Source organism: Dunckerocampus dactyliophorus, chromosome 20, assembly GCF_027744805.1.
Source record: "Dunckerocampus dactyliophorus isolate RoL2022-P2 chromosome 20, RoL_Ddac_1.1, whole genome shotgun sequence".
NCBI lineage: Eukaryota > Metazoa > Chordata > Actinopteri > Syngnathiformes > Syngnathidae > Dunckerocampus > Dunckerocampus dactyliophorus.
Window position 1 is genome coordinate 12,394,815 of NC_072838.1, and position 19,099 is coordinate 12,413,913.

At 42.4% G+C, this 19,099-nt stretch overlaps 2 protein-coding genes across 3 annotated transcripts in view; both read left to right on the top strand.

The window, feature by feature from the left end:
* Nucleotides 1-1,332: 1,332 nt before the first annotated feature.
* Nucleotides 1,333-4,868, top strand: nup42 (nucleoporin 42). Its single transcript, XM_054763641.1, has 7 exons — nt 1,333-1,570; nt 2,191-2,437; nt 2,544-2,632; nt 2,715-2,791; nt 2,875-2,961; nt 3,063-3,162; nt 4,071-4,868. Exons 1-7 carry the CDS (start codon nt 1,420-1,422, stop codon nt 4,577-4,579), a joined length of 1,260 nt encoding a protein of 419 aa, XP_054619616.1. The 5' UTR covers nt 1,333-1,419; the 3' UTR covers nt 4,580-4,868.
* Nucleotides 4,869-8,239: 3,371 nt separating this feature from the next.
* Nucleotides 8,240-19,099, top strand: part of rims3 (regulating synaptic membrane exocytosis 3) — a 34,448-nt gene continuing 23,588 nt past the window's right edge. The window contains exons 1-2 of one of the 2 annotated variants that reach the window (XM_054763642.1): nt 8,240-8,863; nt 16,259-16,575. In XM_054763642.1, the coding sequence (XP_054619617.1) occupies nt 16,308-16,575 (268 nt within the window). In that variant the 5' untranslated portion in view covers nt 8,240-8,863; nt 16,259-16,307. Of the gene's footprint in view, nt 8,864-8,982; nt 11,371-16,258; nt 16,576-19,099 lie in introns of those variants that run through there. The other variant, XM_054763643.1, reaches the window with a different exon arrangement.

Sequence of the window (19,099 nt, forward strand, 5' to 3'; positions counted from 1 at the left end):
AAAAAAAGATCAGAACGAAACAAAACATGTAATTTTTGGAAAATTTGCTAATTATAATTTTTTCTTTACAAAATACCAAAATGGCCCTTGCATCCTTTCATTTTTTTTAGTTTTTGGCCCTCGCTGGAAAAAGTTTGGACACCCCTGTATTAGGGTGTGCCGCCTTTTCTTTCTTTATTCTATTCTTTATTGGGATTTTTACTATTTTTATTCTTATAATATGTTGTGTTGTTACTACAGTCATATTATTCAGGCTGCCTATAGTTTAAACACTTGGGGAAAAAAAAGCACTTAAGCTATTTTTCTATAAAGTATATTTTATTTTTATTATAAGAAGCAGTCGTGTAGAATTTGTAGAATCGTGTAGAAGTTGTTTTTTCTTTTTTTATGGCGATGGACTTGTGATATGTTTTAAAGCCTTATTGGAAAATGAAGTTTTATTCTTTAGTAGACTAATGCTACAATGAAATTTATTTTATGTTAACATTTGAAATTGCACAACTACATTCATACCAAAAGTATGCTAAAAATGTTACCCGTTTCTTGCCATTACGGTATTTAATATATATATATACACAGTATATATATTTTATTGTTACTAAAAGTATTTATACAAGTACAAATGTTTATCAGAAATAATGAATGTATCTTAATTCCTTAAAATACATTAGTGGTGCAATGTATTTGTATTTGTGATGTATTTATGTGTTTTGTTTTGTTTTTACATCAACTATCATGTAACAGTGCGTGAAGCTGCCTTCCGTAAATTCTTGCTTTTAATGTTTGACTTTATAATAAATTTGAAATAATATTTTTTATGAATTGTGATTACTTTCTTACATATTTTTAGGGTCGAAAAAGAAAGAAGCTGCAATGTTCTCAGGAGGCTTATGCTGTCTTAAATTCCCAGACTGCAAAATGTCTCTCCAACTTAATAGTTGGCTCATTGAACATCTTGGGGACTTGACTTGTTCGCAGTAAATTGTGTGTGTTCATGACATGTCAGTGACTGCAGGTGAGTTAGTCGATGCGTCTGCCAGCAAAGTAAGTTATGGAGAAAATAACTTTGACGAATAAAAATGTCCCCTCGCGTGTCCCGTACCGTATCCCCTTACATTACATTCATCGGATTTTTAAAAATGACTTTAATTTCTATAACAAAAGTACTTCACAGTAGTACATATGAAACAAAAGTTATGTACGAATAATAGTCTTAAAACAGTAGCAATTTGGTAGAAATAGATTAAATAAACGAATGAATAATACAGTAATGTAATTACTACCCCGGAAGTGTTTGTTTGAAACCGCTTGATGTCGCTGTTTTCTGTGTTTGCTTCCGCGCTTGACGCCATTATCCTGCGACGCTACGACTCATAAACGAAAACAAACGCGAAAGATTCGCAGTAATCTCCAGCAAAAATGCCCGTGTGTAACTTTTTTCTCCAGGGGCGTTGTCGTTACGGCGATAAATGTTGGAATGAACACCCGAGAGGAGGAGGAGGAAGTGGAGGTTACAACAACAGCTACAACCGCTCCTCGGCTCCACAGCAGTCCAGAGGAGGCGGTGGAGGTAAATATACATTTTAATGTGAAAAAAAATGTAGATGGGTGCTTTTATACACTACTTGTCAAGTCATGTTTATTTAGATAGCAACATAAGTTATATTAAGCCACTCGAGAACCACTTATACATTAAAAAGGTTTTCCCCGGCGCTAACATTTGAATGTTTTGGAAGCATCACATAATATCCCGCCCTCTTCCTGTCGGGAGTACGTAAAGTACGCCCCACGTAACACACTCATCTACATTAGTTACGTTTGTTGTCAAGTAATGAAGATTAGCCACTCTGGAAAGACTATCGTAACATCAACATGAACGTAAATTGTGTGGTCGCCTTTCTGAGACTGCTTTTGTGTTTGTGTGTGTGTGTGTGTGTGTGTGTGTGTGTGTGTGTGTGTGTGTACGCGCAATGACCACGGTGAGTGACAAAAAAAATGTCATTAGTTGCATAAAGTCCCTTTAAAGAGAATCAATGGAACGCCACACGAGCAAGCACTTGGCGACGGAGGTGAGGAAAAACTCTCTCTAGGAGTAGAAACCTCGAACAGAACGCTCTGGCGGGGAGGTCGTCTGTCTGTACCGATTAGAGAGAGAGAGTGCTACAGTGTCCGTCACTATGTGTGTTACAGGGTTTGGAAACAAGGTTTGGGTGAATCCCTCTCAGCAAAAAGGAGGCTTCGGCCAGCAAGCGTCTTCCAGTGGGAGTGATCAGTGGGGTGGGAGAGGACGCGACGTGAAGAGCTCCGACTTTAGCTTCGCTTCTCAAAACAGATTTTCGACACTCAACAACCACGACAACTATGAAAGGGGAGGAAGAGGAGGAGGAGGAGGAGGAGGAGGACCAGCACCAGGTGAAGAGGATGATGAACAAAAACTGTGAGTTGTCAACTAAAAATCACACAACAGTGATGTCATGGCGGGATAAGCTCAAAGCTCCCTCTGATGTCGTCCCCTATTACGCCAACATTCTTCTCCTTCTCAGGGAGATCATTCAAAGTGACATGAAGGTTTGGGAGAGCTCAGGCCAGTGGGGCTTCTCGTGTTATAGTGGCTTCAAGGCACCATTATCTGGTCAGTATAAAAAACACACAACACATGTTTTAGTGTTATGACAGCAGACATGATGACTACATGTGATTTTTCTCAACTGCAGGTTTTACTGACCTATCGCCAGAAGAGCTGAGGCTTGAATATTACTCCTCCAAAGCATCTGGAGACCTGCAGAGCTACGTACGTGTAGTATTGTACCCCGTCAATCTTGGAATCTTGAATTGGGCAAAGTGTTTAATGTTTCTCCTGGTCCGCGTCTTTAGCTCAATGGTGTCAATCAGTTGCTCACTCAGTGGAGAAGCAGAGTCCAGGAGCTGAAGATCATGAATCAATCGACTCGTGCAGCTTTGGTGAGGCACACACAGTCACTCATAATGAGTGTTAATAGATTTACTTATGAACAGGATCTTTCTTTTTTGATGCAATAACCAATTATTTGATATTTTGGCAGCTAGCAGAACTAAGAAATCCAGCACCTCAGAGAACGTCAAGTGGCTTTGGCTCAACACCAATTGGATTTGGATCCTCTTCCTTGGATTTTGGTAGTAAAGGTAGTGATCATGGTCCAGACGTGTGGTCTTTTTAATTCAGTGGCCATGTACACTTCAGCCACTATGGTTCAGTTGATTTGTTAATCAAGTACTCCCATAGGAATTGAATAATGTTCATAATATTGTATTTACTGGCAATGTTGAGTAATACCAACAGCCTGAGACATGGCATTAGATTACCATGATAGAGTGAAAAGAAGTTCTCCTGCCATTCTGTGTGGAAGTGGTAAGTTTTTGGCTTCATTGGCCTTTTTCCTTTTTTAAAACCCTTTCTTAGGTTTACAATACAGTTTTTAACTTGGAGGCTAACTAGTTACCTCGCTAACTTGCTACTGGTTAAAGACTCTTGTGTCGCTGCAGTGTAAAGGTGACTGCAGGACTGGTATTATTGAAATAAAAATGTTCCATTTGTTAATATTGAATCCTACTTCATGGAAATTCACTTATTGTGGTCGGGTCTGGAACCAGTCAACTGCGATAAACGAGGGATGACTGTACTTACTTTATGGTGTATATTGGTTCCTTTTTATTAGAAACTGCGTTGTTTTTTTTTCCTCATAATTTTTTACTATCGCTTCTTTCCATATTTAAAAATCCACACAGATTTTGTAGAAGTGCCCCACTCACTACACCACCCCCCACTCAAAATTGGTTTGGTCTTGCTCCATGGAGGTTTTTGAAAAGTCAGTCCGGAAGCCAGTTAAAATATGGACACCGCTGCGGGCCGAAAATGAACCTCAGGCTGCACTTTGGACACCTCTGCTTTAGATGTTTAGCTGATTTCTTGAGTTGTTATGTTTTTCTGATTTTGGAGGCATGTTTTTTCCTGAAAAATAGAATTTTGACTTTGCGGCCTTTTGATTGTAGATGTTCAAACATGTAATTCCTTATCTTGCTCTTCTTTTAAGGGTTTGGAGCACAGCCACCCGCTCAAGCAAATAACTTCAGTTTTGCCTCCCCAGCGGGTGGGTTTGGTTCCTCAGCAGCCCCAGCATCCTTTCCAAGTTTCGGCACTGCCATCCCAGCCCCGACACAACCTCCCTCTGGGTTCGGCTCCTCCTCCTCCTCATCTGTGGCTTCTGCCGCCCCTTCAGCGTCTTCGTTCTCCTTCGCTTGCCCGTCCAGTGGCAAACCCGCCTCTTTGTCTTCAGGATTTGGCTCAGCTGCCAGTTTCAGCTTCTCCTCCACCACCACCACCAACAAAGCGGCATTCGGAAGCAGTTTTGGGTCCGAGGCAAGCGCAGGAAGTTTATTTGGACAGGCGCATGCCGCCGCACCTGCAGCAGCTGCCTCTGACGGTCTGTTCTCCCCCGAGAGCGAACTGACCCAGGATGAGCTCGGGCAGTTCAAAGCACAGAGGTTCACTTTGGGCCAGGTTCCTCTGAAGCCGCCTCCTGCTGCGATGCTTCTGGTTTGATGCTCAAATGTATTATTCATATCCAAAGTACTGTGGCTTTAAGATACAGCTATTTCAACACTTGAAATCCATTTTGAAGGTGACTCTGAGTTTCTAGACATTTTAAAGCACATTTTAAAAAGTACATTACTATTTTTGAACAATTGAATGATTCTGCTCGTGTTGAGTTATAAATATGAAGTGGGCCTACATTTTGCGGTAAAAACTTGTGTCAGCGTTGTTTAAACACAGGTCTATTGCCTGTGAACGGAATGTGCTGAATACTGAAATGATTCATACTCTGGACAAATTTGTAGTTGGTGTATTATTTGGTGAGCGTTCATCTTTTAATAATGAGTTATTTTGAGCACAAGTTTAAGGAACATCAACATATGAGAAAAGGAATAGGAAGCAGGAAGGCCTATTTCCTCTTCACGTCTCATTGGTGATATATTTTAGCACAAAGCCGCGGTGGAGCCAGAAATGTTTCACTGGGGTGGCCGAGGTGAGACCATTACTCACATAGGGGTGGCAATAAGTTGATACCTGAAATGTCTAGATGGCCAGTGGGGAGGCCGCTCCGTAGCTCCGCCACTGCATTTGGCCCGCCTATTAGAGCAATTCATGGCTGAGCAGTGTGCCAAGGACATGTTTTCAATGAATAGTTTCTGAATTCTGCTCCCCATCATGGCGCCAACCCCATGCAGGGCATCATACCGAAATTGGATGCCGATTGGCACTCCCGTTTTAACTCTAGACTCCTTGGCGTGCCACCCCGTAGCTTGATACACAAAGTATCAAAAGACTAAAGCTGTGTTAGGCGAAAGTACTGAAAAATATTCACCATTTTTGTTTTTTTTGCATTTAATTTCATATTCCTGATCTTAAGGGGCATTTTCAAGATTTTTTTGCCTCTATTGAGTAAGGGTCATATTTTAATAGTTTTTGGCTGTCAAAAAAAGAAACGCATTTAAACATGTGATGCAATTTCAATAATATAAAAAATATATAACTTCAATGCAAAATTTGTCCACGATATGAATTTGGGGCTTTTTTTAAATTCTGTGCCAATTACCCAGTTTGACCACATGAGTAATAATTAATTCCAAGGAGGCATCAATATGATAATCTTCTGTACAGGGGGCTCACAATCTGCTGAATACTTTTAGCTTGCGTGTGTTTGGGTTGTGGTTTAATAATGCACCATGCTGTGTTTATAGAAGTGCTACTTTCTACATGAAGTCTCTTATGCAGCCTTTGTGGTTGCCATGTTGACTGATAACATGCAGACCACTGCTTGCTGAGGAATGCCAATGAGCTGGTTTTGGGATTCATGGATGGTATTAATATTTGATGGGGGCCCTCATTCCACTCGACCCTCCTTTGGTGCCGCGGCGGAGAAAAAAAGGCTTCGCAAGTGCAACATTTAATTGTGTTGTGCCAATGCGGTTGGCCTTCAGGGAGTAGAAGTTTGTTCTGAGGCTTAATAGGTCGGTGTACGTGTTTGTAGTGCGCAGGCCCGAGGTTTGTAATGGCATCAGTCTTTATTTTTTTATACATTTCTTGACTTGAATATAAGATGGCCGAGAAGATTGGATAACCCCTCTTTTGAGACCTGCGTTTTGGAAAATATTAAAAAAGTTTTAAAATATTTCTTCCAATATAGACAATAAAACATTTATAGGCTACTTTGCTTCGCTCGCTAACTTGCCCAACTTTTGAGCCACTTTTTTATGCAAGTCTGTCCTGCCAGGTCAATAGTGTGTGTGAGTGACAGGAAGAAAAGCTCTGACCTGCTTGGAGAACGCCTTTCAGCGCCAACTTCTGGTACGCCTGTATAAAACGACAACCCCAAATATACGATGACCAGTGTTATTCTAATCAATATGGTGAATAGTAATGCCTCTAAGCTTCGCCTCACTCTGTCACAGTATATATAAAAATATAAAAAAATATATCAATTAATAAATCCCGCTCTTGTTGATTAATTATTATTATTATTATTTTTTATTATTATTTTTGCCTACATTAAGCATTTTCAAGCATAAAAATGGCTACACAAACTAAAATACAAATCTAAGGAATTCAGAAGACACATTCAAAAACGTGAGGCCGTGTATTATTCTTCACTGGTCACTAGGTGTCAGTAATGTTACTGTAATGTTCACACGGTCGCCAGGCTTGATCGCCGGAACAACAGCCTTTTATTACAGGTTTGAATGACCTCACAACAGGCACAAGGGGCTACTGTTTCGGCCATAACCCACGCCAAGCTGAAACTCAACTCTGAACCGCCGACATCACTTCCTGTCTGCCTTCCACTCAGCTCCCCTTGGGAACACATTCATAGCTACACACGCGTGTATGTGTCTTAAATATGTCTTAAATGGCGTATTTACTCATATTCAAGATTCAAGATTCAAGAGAGTTTTATTGTCATGTGCATAGTACAACAGCAGTTATACCATGCAATGAAAATCTTATTCTGTTCATTCTCCCAAGAAAAGAAAGAAAACAAATGAAAGAATAAGAACATAAGAAACATAAACACATAAACATATATACCAATAAATTAAGCAACAACAACAGACGAGACATTAATACAAGTAAATAATACAAATAAATAAATAAATAAAGTGCTATGAGTGTGTGCGTGTGTTGCGTGCGGCGTGTGCGAGTGCTTCGTTGAGGAGCCTGATGGCCTGTGGGTAAAAGCTGTTTGCCAGCCTTGTGGTCCTGGACTTCAAACTCCTGTAGCGTCTGCCTGACGGTAGGAGTGTGAATAGTGAGTGTTGTGGATGTGTGCTGTCCTTGATGAGGTTGTGTGTTCTGCGTAGGACTCTAGATTTATAAATGTCTTGCAGTGAGGGGAGGGCTGCCCCAACAATGTTCTGTGAGGTCTTGATCACCCGCTGGAGTGCCTTCCTATCACGTGTTGTACAGTTACCGTACCAAACAGTGATGGAGGCGGTAAGGACACTTTCGATAGTGCATCTGTAGAAGCAACTCAGGATTGTGGTGGACATGCCAAATTTCCTCAGTCTTCTCAGGAAGTACAGTCTCCTTTGGGACTTCTTCAGAATTTGTTGGGTGTTGTGAGACCAGGTGAGGTCCTCGCTGATGTGTGTGCCAAGGAACTTGAAGGTTTTCACCCTCTCCACCTCAGTCTCATCAATAAACAGGGGTCTATGCGGCTCCTTTTCCCTTGTTCTTGGGTCGATGATCATCTCTTTAGTCTTATCTGTATTGAGAAGGAGATTGTTATCACGACACCAAGCTATGAGGTCCGCCACCTCTCTTCTGTATGATGTTTCAACACCACCAGTGATCAGTCCGATGACTGTAGTGTCATCTGCAAATTTAATGATGCTGGTGTTGTTCTGGGAGGCCACGCAATCGTAGGTGAAGAGCGTGTAGAGGAGTGGACTCAGCACACACCCCTGTGGGGTCCCAGTGCTCACAATTCTTGAGCTGGATGTGCGGTTGTGGACTCTGACTGACTGGGGCCTGCCTGTGAGAAAGTTAAACACCCAGTTACAGAGGGAGGGAGACAGGCCAAGTGTGAGGAGCTTATCTGTGAGTTTGTGGGGGCAGACTGTATTGAATGCAGAGCTATAGTCTATAAATAGCATTCTGACGTATGTGTCCTGGCCCTGTAGGTGAGAAAGGGCTGTGTGGATGGCAGTGTTTTCTCACCTACAGGGCCAGGACACATACGTCAGAATATTATGTCTACTATACTTGGTCCTGGCCATAATATTAAGTCCATCTGCAAAATCTATCATACTTTTGATACAGTATTACATTGTGCAGGTGTACAGTACCTAAGGTTTAGGCTGAGCTGCAATCAGCCCTCAAGGCATTCACTGCACTCTTCTGCTGCCCCCATGTGGCCAAATGGAGCAATGCATATACTTAACTACCTTTAAACGTGGACTTATATTGATTTAGGTGCGCTGGTGGTGCAATTGTGTCCATCTGTTGTAAATTATACTAAGTTTAGATGTACAAATCAAACCACACATTGTCGCTGTTTGACCACTTTGCTGCTGCAGTTGCATCCCACCCTCCCTCCCTGCCTCCCTTCCTCTTCCTCAGCAGCGCCCCCCAGGCTCAGCTCACACCCCACCTTGGATGCAGCGCCAACAGCCGCACAGCAACCGGAGCCACAGTGCCGTGCAGTTTGTACCACCTCACCTGCCAAAATACCACCCGAACAATGACACTAATACACCGGGGACACAAACGCACCGTTATTTGACAACCTCCGACGCGCACCGCTCTTCCTCTTCGCCTCCCCGTGTGGTAAGTGCTCAGCTTCAGCACCACATTGTGCACGATGTAATGCAACGGTGTAGAACCACTGCTGCCATGCATGCATTCTTAACTAAATGCAGTATTGCATTCCTTTTGCAATGATATTTTGACATTTTTAAGTGTTTTACTTATGTCGCAGGTGTGATTTTTATTGGAAAAACTGCACCCAAACTGACCGATTGAGTTATTCCCACTAAAGTTGTCACAGGAAGTGAAAGGGTGCATGCTTTGTCTTGTCTCTTTTATGCCGTGTCTTGCGTGTGGAGCACATAAGCATATTATTTTATAAGCACATTACCAGCACATGGCTGGGCCAAGCTCATGCTGAGGTGTGAGATTATATCAGATGGCACACACAGGAGGAGTGCATACATACAGCACACAAATGTCTTGTTTTTTGGGTGGGAGTGAGGTCAACCTTTCTGGTTCTGGTTTGGGTATTGTTGACACATGCGGCATTTAAGCTCTGAGAATAGCGTGACTGCTTCTGCTGGCTCTGGAGGGAAGCAGGCACTTTTTTGGCTCATTTTGAAAAAAAAAAAAAGGGAGAAAGAGGATAATTATCCATGTGCTTAACTCTTGAAATCCAATCCCTGACTCCCACTTGATCCTCTGTGTAATCCATTGAGACAGTAGAACTGGGAAGAGACTCAAGCCGTGGAAAGCCATTTTCCAATCATTTCATGTACCCAATGAATGGAGACTGGTGTTTTTATACGACTGTGACAGTGCCAAACACACACACACACACGCTAGCATGTGTTTGAGGCTACATGGCATCAGATAAAATGGCTACTTTAAAGGCCAGGCTTCCATCAATGAGAATACAGTGTATGCACATATGTGATGGCATTTCTTTGATCACATCAATAGAAAAGGGCACTGACTCGAATATTGGAGCAATTACGGCAAGGAGCCAACTTCAGTCTATCAGAAAACCACAGACGGAGAGGTCTGACTTCACTTTTGTTTTGATTTTGGATATTACACTAATGCCAAGGCAAGGCCCTACCATAACTTGACATTGTTGCCTCAGCAAACGGATAATATATTCATTAATAAAGTTGTAAAATATGTTTACGTTAGTCAAAGATCCTCTATACGACACGAGCGCTCTGCTGTTTTTAATAACCTACTGCCAAAACGCTAATCAAAGATTCCTCGGATGATAAGTGCGCGCTGCTGTTTTTAAAGGACGTACACTACTGCAAAAAAAAAAAAGATAGTCAAATATCTTCCGTATGACAGCGCTCTGCTGATTTTAAGGACCTACTACAAAAAAAATGCAAGTCAAACCTGTTTTTAAAGGACCTACTGCAGAAAACCCGAATCAAAGATCCTCTGACAGGAGTGCTTTGTGGTTTTTAAAGACCTGTGGCACAAATCGAAGATCCTTTATATAACAGGAGCCTTGTGCTGCTTTTAAATGACTGCAAACCAAAAAACCTGTATGTGACAGGAGCGCTCTACTGTTTTTACTGCAAAAATGCTAATCAAAGATCCTCCATGCTCTCTTGTTTTAAAGGACGCACTGCAAATAATATGCTCGTCAAAGATCTTATGTATAACAGGAGCGCTGTGCTGTTTGTCTCGACCGACTACAAAAAAAATCATCTCAAGTCAGAGATCCTGTATATGACAGAAGCGCTTCGCTATTTTAAAGGACCGACTGCCAAAACATGAGTCAAAGATTCTCTATATGATAGGAGCGCTCTGCTTTTTTATGAATGTATTGCAAAAACACACCAGTCAAAGATCCTATATTAGCTGAGAGTGCTCTGCGGTAAAGGACCTACTGCAGTCACGTCATAGATCCTCTGGATATGACAGGAGCAATCCAAAGCGATTAAAGGACCTATTGCAAAAAAAGTTAGTCAAAGATCCTGTAAATGACAGGTGCACTCTGCTGTTTTTAAGGAGCCACTGCATTAAACAAATGCTAGTCAAATATCCTGTATATGACATGTATGACGTTATTTTTAAGTACCGACTGCAAAAAAACGACTAAAAGCTCTGCCATTTTTAAGGACCGAGTGCAAAAAAAAAAAACGCTCGTCAAAGATCATCTATGTCATCAATGTGACAGGAGCGTTCTGCTGTTTTTAAGGATGTATAGCAAAAACACATTTGTTAAAGATCCACTATATGACAGGTGCACTCTGCTGTTTTAGAAAAAAAAATGCAACTCAAAGATCCTCTAAATGACAAGACATCTCTGCTGTTGTTAAAGCCCAATTCATGTGCTGTGCACTCTGCCGGATTAGTATATGCTGTACTGTAGTTGCATCCAGACGGGAACGCATCACTAGCGAAAACGATGTAATACACAAGGCACACCTACAGGCACGCAGACGGAACCACGTGACATTCCAACCCATAGAAGAAGAACGAACGAACGCTCACAGGTCCGTCGTCTTCCGCTTGACAAGTGGAATTACTTCTGCTAGTCATTATGGAGTATGAGACAACAAACTATCAGGAGAATGGCGACTAAGGTGAGTCATGTCCGTCGAAATATTCTGATATGTGTGCCTTGTCGTAAAAGCTCACTTTTGGTCACGTGACGTTGACGAGGCGGCGGTGGGTCGTTGAAGTCATCATCATCGCCGTCGTCGTCGTCCTCGTATTTCCGGTCTACCTTACAACAAGCCGGCGTTTCCAGATTTTTCCACTCTGGAAGCCGTTTTAAAAAAGTAACCCCACTAAACTAGCATGATGGCTAAGTGGGGCGTGTGCACTACTACCCCCGGCTGACGTCCAGCCAAAAAGCAGTTGGGGAGAAGGAGGGTTGCATGTGTCACTTGACCGCATTAGTCACCGGGGAACGCAGCCATGAGTCAGGAAAGCGCTCGGCCTCATCCATCACTCTGCTCTCCTTAACCCAGTTTCCCTCCATTCCTCTCTGGCTTTTATTTCAAGACCCCTGCTGCTGCTGCTGCTGCCGCTGACCGAGTGACTTTGCCTCCCTTCCCGCGATGAACAGTTGGAGGAGAAAAACACACAAGTCATAGAAAGAAATGCATGCAAGTTGTGTTTATTGTTAATGTACATACTCTATATAACGGTGATGCTGTGGGAATTGATTTTTTTATTTGGCCTCACAAATGCTCCTCTGCTCTTGAAGCTGCAAAAAATGTGGAATAACTCCATCTTGCCTTTCCTGCCTTATAGAGGATCTTTGACTAGCATTTTTTTGTGTGCAGCAAGTTCTTATAAACAGCAGAGTGATGCTGTCACATAGAGGATCTCAGTCGCGCAGTCCCATTATACTTGTAGAAGATCTTTGATCAGTGTTTTTGCAGCAGGTCCTTAAAAACAGTAGAGTGGTCCTGTTATATAGACAATCTTTGACTGCATATTAGTGGTACGTACTTAAAACAGCAGAGAGCTCCTGTCATACAGAGGATCTCTTTTGCAATAAGTCTTTAACATTTTTGGATAGGATCTATGACTTGCATTTTTTGTGTGCAAGATCCTTAAAAACAGCAAAAAGCTGCTGTCATACAGAGGGTCGTTGATGTGTGCTTTCTGCAGCACGTCCTTTAAAAAGAGCAGAGCGCTCCGGTAATATATAGGATCTTTGACAAGCATTTTTTATTGTGCAGCAGGTCCTTTAAAAAAAAAAAAAAAAGCAGAGCGCTGCCGTCATGGAGGAGCTTTGATGAGGGTTTTCGCAGTAGCTCCTTAAACCGCACAGAGCTTCTGTGATATAGAGGATCTTTGACTTGCATTGTTATTGTGCATCAGGTCCTTAAAAACAGCAGAGCGGCCCTGTCATATAGAGGGTCTTTGACTTGTATTTATTTGTGTGCAGAAGACTCTCAAAAACAGCAAAGCGCTGCTGTCATATAGAGGATCTTTGACGTGTCTTTTTGCAGCAGGTCCTTAAAAACAACAGAGTGCTCCTGTAATTTACGGGATCTTTGGCGAGCATGTTTACTGTGGAGTTGGCCCAGTAGAGCGCTGCTTTCACGTAGAGGATCTTTGATGAGTGTTTCTGCAGCAAGCAGGTCCTTTAAAAACAGCAAAGCACTCCTGTCATATGCTGTCGAAGATCTTTGACTAGCATTATTGCAGCAGTTACTTAATCAGCAGAGCGTTCCTGTCATACAGAGGATCTTTGACTAGCATTTTTATTGTGCAGTAGGTCCTTAAAAACAGCAAACTGTTGCTGTCATACAGCCATGGCCAAAATATTAGCAAGCCAAAGATGTCAAAGCTTTTGGCCGAACATCGGCATCTTTGGCATGTCAATATTTTGGGCCATGACTGCATAGACGATCTTTGATGAGTGTTTATTTTGTACAGCAGGTCCTTCAAAATAGGAGTGCGATGCTGTCATATAGAAGATCTTTGACTAGCATTTTTCAATGGGTGCAGTACTTAAAAAAACAGCACAGCACTCCTGCTATACTGCACAGACGACGTTTGATTCACTTAAAAAGCAGCAGAGGGATGCTTGACGACCAATACTTTTGTCCAGTCACTGTATGAAGAGGCTGAGGAGGTCTCACTCCACGCACGCACCCTTGAACGCCGGGTATCGATTTATTGCGGAGAAGAAAACCTCTGTATTGCTAGCTCAGCTGCGCGGGGATTAGCGTTTGGAATAGGGCCGAGCAAATTGAGCGTTTGAAATGATACACCCCGAGCGAAGGGAGTTGATGATTATCATCAAGGAGGCTCAATTCCAAACATTTCCTGAGAAGAGTCATCAGTTTTAGCGCGTCTTTGTGGCTGCTGCAGCATAATTCTTGCCCACACTATCATAATGGATGAAAAACAGCTTGGCCGATTTTGAAATACAGTCCAGTTCATTGGTCTCGGGATTATAAACTCATTTTCAGCTAGCATTCTTTTACATTTGGAGCACTGATGTGAAAATAGCGCCCCCCTGCTGGCTCGAAGCAACACGTTTCAGGCAATTTTTGTGAGAACGCGGTTGTGACAGATTGAATTTGTCGCTGTTTTCGAGGGAGTGACTTGCATGACTTCATTGGATGGAAGTGAAAAACACACACTGTGCAGAGTGCATGCAAATTTCACCCAATATCGCTCTATAAAGTGGAATGTTTGTGAATATCGAGTGGCCCTGTAACGGGCGCGTTTGTGCTTTTGCGCCACATCCACAACACAACAGCAGTACGTTGTTGTACAACGTTGCAACTTGTCGTGGGAAGTGCGGAGCCTCCTTCCTTCCTTCTGCCCTTCTGGGTTGCTTGTGTGGTCCAGTCATGTGACTCTGGGGGTTTTGTTTCGACTATGAATGACACAGCAGCATTCCAAACAGTTGCACTGTACATAAATGTGCACGCAGAGCGATAGACAACAACTACTTATGCAGTCTACACACCAGGAACACTATGACACTCTTTCTAATGTGCATTATTCAAATTCTAATGTGGCTGTCCTATAAATTGCAGAAGCTCGAATAATCATGATAAAACTTGAAAATGAATTGAAATCCAAATGGAAATGATGTCAAAATAGAGCATTTTTAACCAATGTTTGTGTATTTTTTTTCGCTACAGGAAGTGATGCTCTTTTATCATCTAAAATAATCCAGTTTGAACATGATACATTACACCCTAGGCTCCCAAAGCGGGGCACGCCAATTGTAACAGGGGCTACGTGAATAAAAATGAAAAACATTTGGCACCTAACACTCAAGTACGAGTGCACCTGAACGCCTCACGGAGCAGAAAGCGGGAAGGAGACGGCACGCGATGTTGTTCATTGCTCCGTGTGCTTCATATAAACACGGAGTTGAGTTGGGTGATTATTTTGTGCATTAATAGTGTTTAATCTCAAAGATTTTATTTATAACGGTGTTCCAATCTCCCACACGGTGCAGCGGTGAGAACATGTAACTGTGAGTGAGGCTTTGTCGTCGGCTGTGTGTATTTTTTGTACTTCAACTACCGCCTTATTGTGATTTTTAAACATTCCCCTTCAATTTGGTCATGAATCATTATGCAGATTTAAACTGTAGCCATCGTCGGTGGACAAAAATAAAAAGTGACGCTCAAATTGAAGCCGTTCAAACGGAAGAATGCCACCGTCAAACCGGAATAAAAGATGTGTATATGCTCATGTGAAACTTGATCAAAATGTAACCATGCAGCATTTCACATTTTGACCCAGAATGACTTTAAAATGAATGAACCAATGAACTATGTTCAATATCTGTAAAAGATATGCTTCTCTATTTATTAGTGCTCATGAAACTTTATCCAAAAAGTGACCATGCAAAATGCACAATTTTGACCCGAAATTACTATAAAATTAATACCAATTAATTGTGTTGAATATTTCAAGTTAATTAATATCAAAAGATGTGTTTTTTTTAAGTGTGCAGGGGTAGAGGGTACAGTACATGGCTCCCTGTCAAATGTTTGGGAACCGCTGCATTACACAGTGTCCTAAATTCTCACACTACCATAATGTCACATTTCAAAGCCATGGCCATTAGCTTGTCCTTTTTCTCTACCTTTTCATCATGAATCATCTGCTCCTCCCACCTTTTTCTTCTCTTTCTTCTATCTCCATGTGAGAGCAGATGTATTCTGTTTATCGCTCATGTCTGGCAGACTTTCCCTATCTGTTCCCTTATCCTCATTTCCTCTGTTCGCCGTGCGCCGGCTTTCCACCCCCATCCACTACCGTTTGCTTACAAAACAGCAGAATGCAAAATCTTCTTCTTATCTTGCGACCCTTCCAACAGGAACAATTGGTGTATTTTTTGGAGCAGTCAGCATTTTGGTGACGAGAGGCAACAGAAGCACAACGCATTTGCTTTTTAATTCTAAAGACGTATTAAGGGCAAATTCACTCTACAGTATATGTATTATATATGACATCCTGCAACAGGAATGGGTGCTGTGGCATAAAGAATGTGTGCACCGGTGCGTACAATTGTTGGCGTAAAAAAATGACCGCACATGGTTTGGCTTTTGAAATAACGCTGGATGCGACGCTAAGGTGTAAAGTGCTGTTTAACGAGGTCATTTTCATATCATATGGCATGAAAACGGCGTGGTGGAGGTGCTACAATTGTGTTTATGCTATGATTACGTTCTTTTACGAGCACAGTAAACAAGAGCACACACGCAGCCCAGCAGGCAGTGGCTTCTCTTGTGGTCGCTGTTTAAGGTTGGAGCCCAAATATGATTCCAGCCTAACGCAGGAGACAAATAGCAGCTGACAGCGCTGCCCAGGCCATGACTGGAGATGTTTCGTCATGTGCACCCTCCCCGCCAGCTGACCTTTTGGTGGTTTTTGTTGTTCTGCTTAAAAAAGGTTATTTTTGAAGGGGGGGAGGGAGTTGGAAATTGACTAATTTGACTGAAGTGACTAACTTGTCCTCCATTGTTGTTTCCTCAGTCCCACTACAGCGTTCCTGCCCCCAGCGGTCCTACAGGCCAGCGGGACCATGATGCTCAGCAGCTCCGTGGAGGTGCCCAGCCCGGGTGGGCTGAGCAGCCTCAGCGGGCTGAGCGTGGCAGCTCGGAACGTGGTGCGCTCGTCCAGCATCTCGGGGGCAATGTACAACCTGGAGAAGAGTCCCGGCGGCGGCGGGGGTCCCGAGACGACGTCTCTGGCTGGCAACAAGAAGCGCCGCTCCAGCCTGGGCGCCAAGATGGTGGCTATCGTGGGCTTGTCACAGTGGAGCAAGAGCACGCAGCAGCTAAACCAGCATGGTCAGTGTACTGTATCCAATCTGCCACATTCAGTTCTCTTCATCCAAACACGATATCCTTTTTATCACCTTTAGTGTTCACCACCTGGGTCACAGCACCTTTCCCCTTTTTCTTTTTTTTCTCCTTTTCTTACTCCAACTTTTTTACTATGCTTTCTTTATCTTCCTTTCTCACTGTAGCTTTCTCCTTTCTTCCCCCCTTCCTCATTGCAACGTTTTCCCCTTTTTTCTTTGCGGGCTCCCACTGCAACTTTCTCTTCTTCCCGTTTTCTCCTTTCCTCACTGGAAGGTTCTCTTTTTTTTCTTCCTTTTTCATTGCAAGCTTCTCCACTTCTTGCTTTGTCACTGGGATGTTGAACTCTTCCTTTCTCCCTGCGACTTTCCCCTCTTTCTTTTTTCTCGGTTTCTTACTGCGATTTTCTCCTTTCTGTTTTCTGTCTTTCTCACCGTAAGGCTCCTCTTTCTTTTTTCCTCAGTTTCTCACTGCTACGTTTTATTCTTTTTACTTTCTTGCTCTCTCACTGCGGCGGTTTTCCCCTTTCTTCTATTTTCTCCCTTTCTGACTTTAACATTCTCTTTCTGCTTCTTTCTCCCTTTATCACGACAACGTTCTCCTTTCCTTTTCCTCACTGCAGTGTTTTCCTCCTATTCTCCCTTTCTCACTGCTAATTTCTCCTCAGTTTTTACTCGCGTGTCTCCTTTTGTCTTAGCAGCTTTTGGTTTCACCATAACGTTTGCGGTATCAGCATGTACATATGGAGAATGATGATCATGATTGAGACATGATGCTCTCATTTGTGTCCTTCGGGTGTAATTATAGATGTCATGCTGGTGCAGTAGAGCTACTTTATACCTCAGAAGTCAACACAAACCCACTCACTCCTGGTGGGAAGGAGGAAAACTTGTCATACACTGAAATTTGATAGAGGCTGACTTGTGTTTTAACATCCTCTCTTAGCTTCTTTCCCTCTCCCAATCCCAACGAACATGTGTTAAAAACAGGTAAACGTTTCCATATAGAGTACATATACACTACCTGTCAAGTTTTAGAACACCCCGATTCTTCCAGTTATTTATTGAAATTCAAGTTGTTCAAGTGCAATGGATAGTTTGAAATGGTAAGTGGTGAAGTGCCAGAGGTTTTAAAAAAAAAAAAAAAAAAAAGGTGAGGTTGAAAAATAATGTGTATTTCAGAGTCATACAAAAAGGCCTGTTTCAGGGACCACAAAATGGGTCAACAACTGGAAGCTGTTCTGCAGAGATGGAGGTCGATCAAGCCTTGGCAGTTGGCGCAACTCATTCCTACACTTTTTTCCAAGTTCTGTCGTACTTACTACCTCCTCTGTCTGCATAAAAACAGTGTTCGGAACACACTGTGGTACTACACCCTCATGAACATCAGTTGAACAGCATTGTACTGGAGAAAGTCATTTGTTGCTACGAAAATAGCAAGAAAAAATGGAATTAACAATGGAAGAGAGACAGACCATCTTAACTCTTAAAAATGTAGGTTTTTCCTCCAGAGAAATTGGAGTGTTCTAAAACATGTGTGTGTGTGTGTATATACTGTACATAAAACATATAGGGCCACACAAAAACCAAAATATTGTACAATATAATAATGAAAAAGTCATACTTTCATGAGGGCAAAAAGTTATTTCAGGAGAATAAAGTAGTAATATAAGAAGATGTGGTTCCAATCTCAGACTTTCACCTTGTTGTGTATGACCCAAGAATTCGTCTGTGGCCTAACCGACAAACGGATGGACAAAGAAACACAAATGCAACGCTGTTTTTGCATTTTTATTGGTATTTATTACCTCTTTTCACCTTTTTGTATGGAACCATTTCTGTCGCTCTCCAGTCCAAAATAGTGCCGTCATGTTGTCTTATATTATCTTCTGTTCAACCTGTAATTCTATAATTGTAGTTTTAAGATGTAATCCCAACAAAAATTCCTTGTCCCATTCATTTTAAATATCCCTTCTCTCCTCCATGAGTAAGTGCAATACGGTGGATGCGTGACAATGAGGTGTGTGCATGCCCAACACACATTGTCAGTGCCAGCGCTGACGGAGTCACCATATGTCTAACAGGCCGTGTAAACAGGAACACATGCTGTCATTCACATGTGCACACGCAAATCAATTCCTTGCATGGTAACCTGTGCTTCGTCCATCACGTGTTGGGACGATACACCTTTCCACAGTGGGTGTAGGAAGCGTTGTCAATACATGCGCCGCGGGAGCTTAGTCACTCCACTCCCCTCCACTTGCCGTTTTGCCTCCGTGCTCATGTTGATGAAGGCAAAGTAAGGATGAGGAGGCTCGGAGTGGCTGAGGATGTGAAGAAAAGGAAGAGGGGGGTGTCTAAATTTAGATGTTCTCAGCTGCCAGGAGAACATATCTCGCCTGGAACTAAATCACAGGATCGTGCACCCTTCTTCACTTCCGTATATCGTATAGCTTCCCTTTTGTTATAGTGGTGGACATGCATGCTTTTCCAGAAATGCCCACTGATGGATT

Coding starts and splice junctions, on each gene's coding strand:
- nup42 (XM_054763641.1), top strand. CDS start 1,420: ATGCCCGTGTGTAACTTTTTTCTCCAGGGGCGTTGTCGTTACGGCGAT. Junction 2,962..3,062: donor AATCGACTCGTGCAGCTTTG/GTGAGGCACACA, acceptor ATATTTTGGCAG/CTAGCAGAACTAAGAAATCC. Junction 3,163..4,070: donor CTTGGATTTTGGTAGTAAAG/GTAGTGATCATG, acceptor TCTTCTTTTAAG/GGTTTGGAGCACAGCCACCC.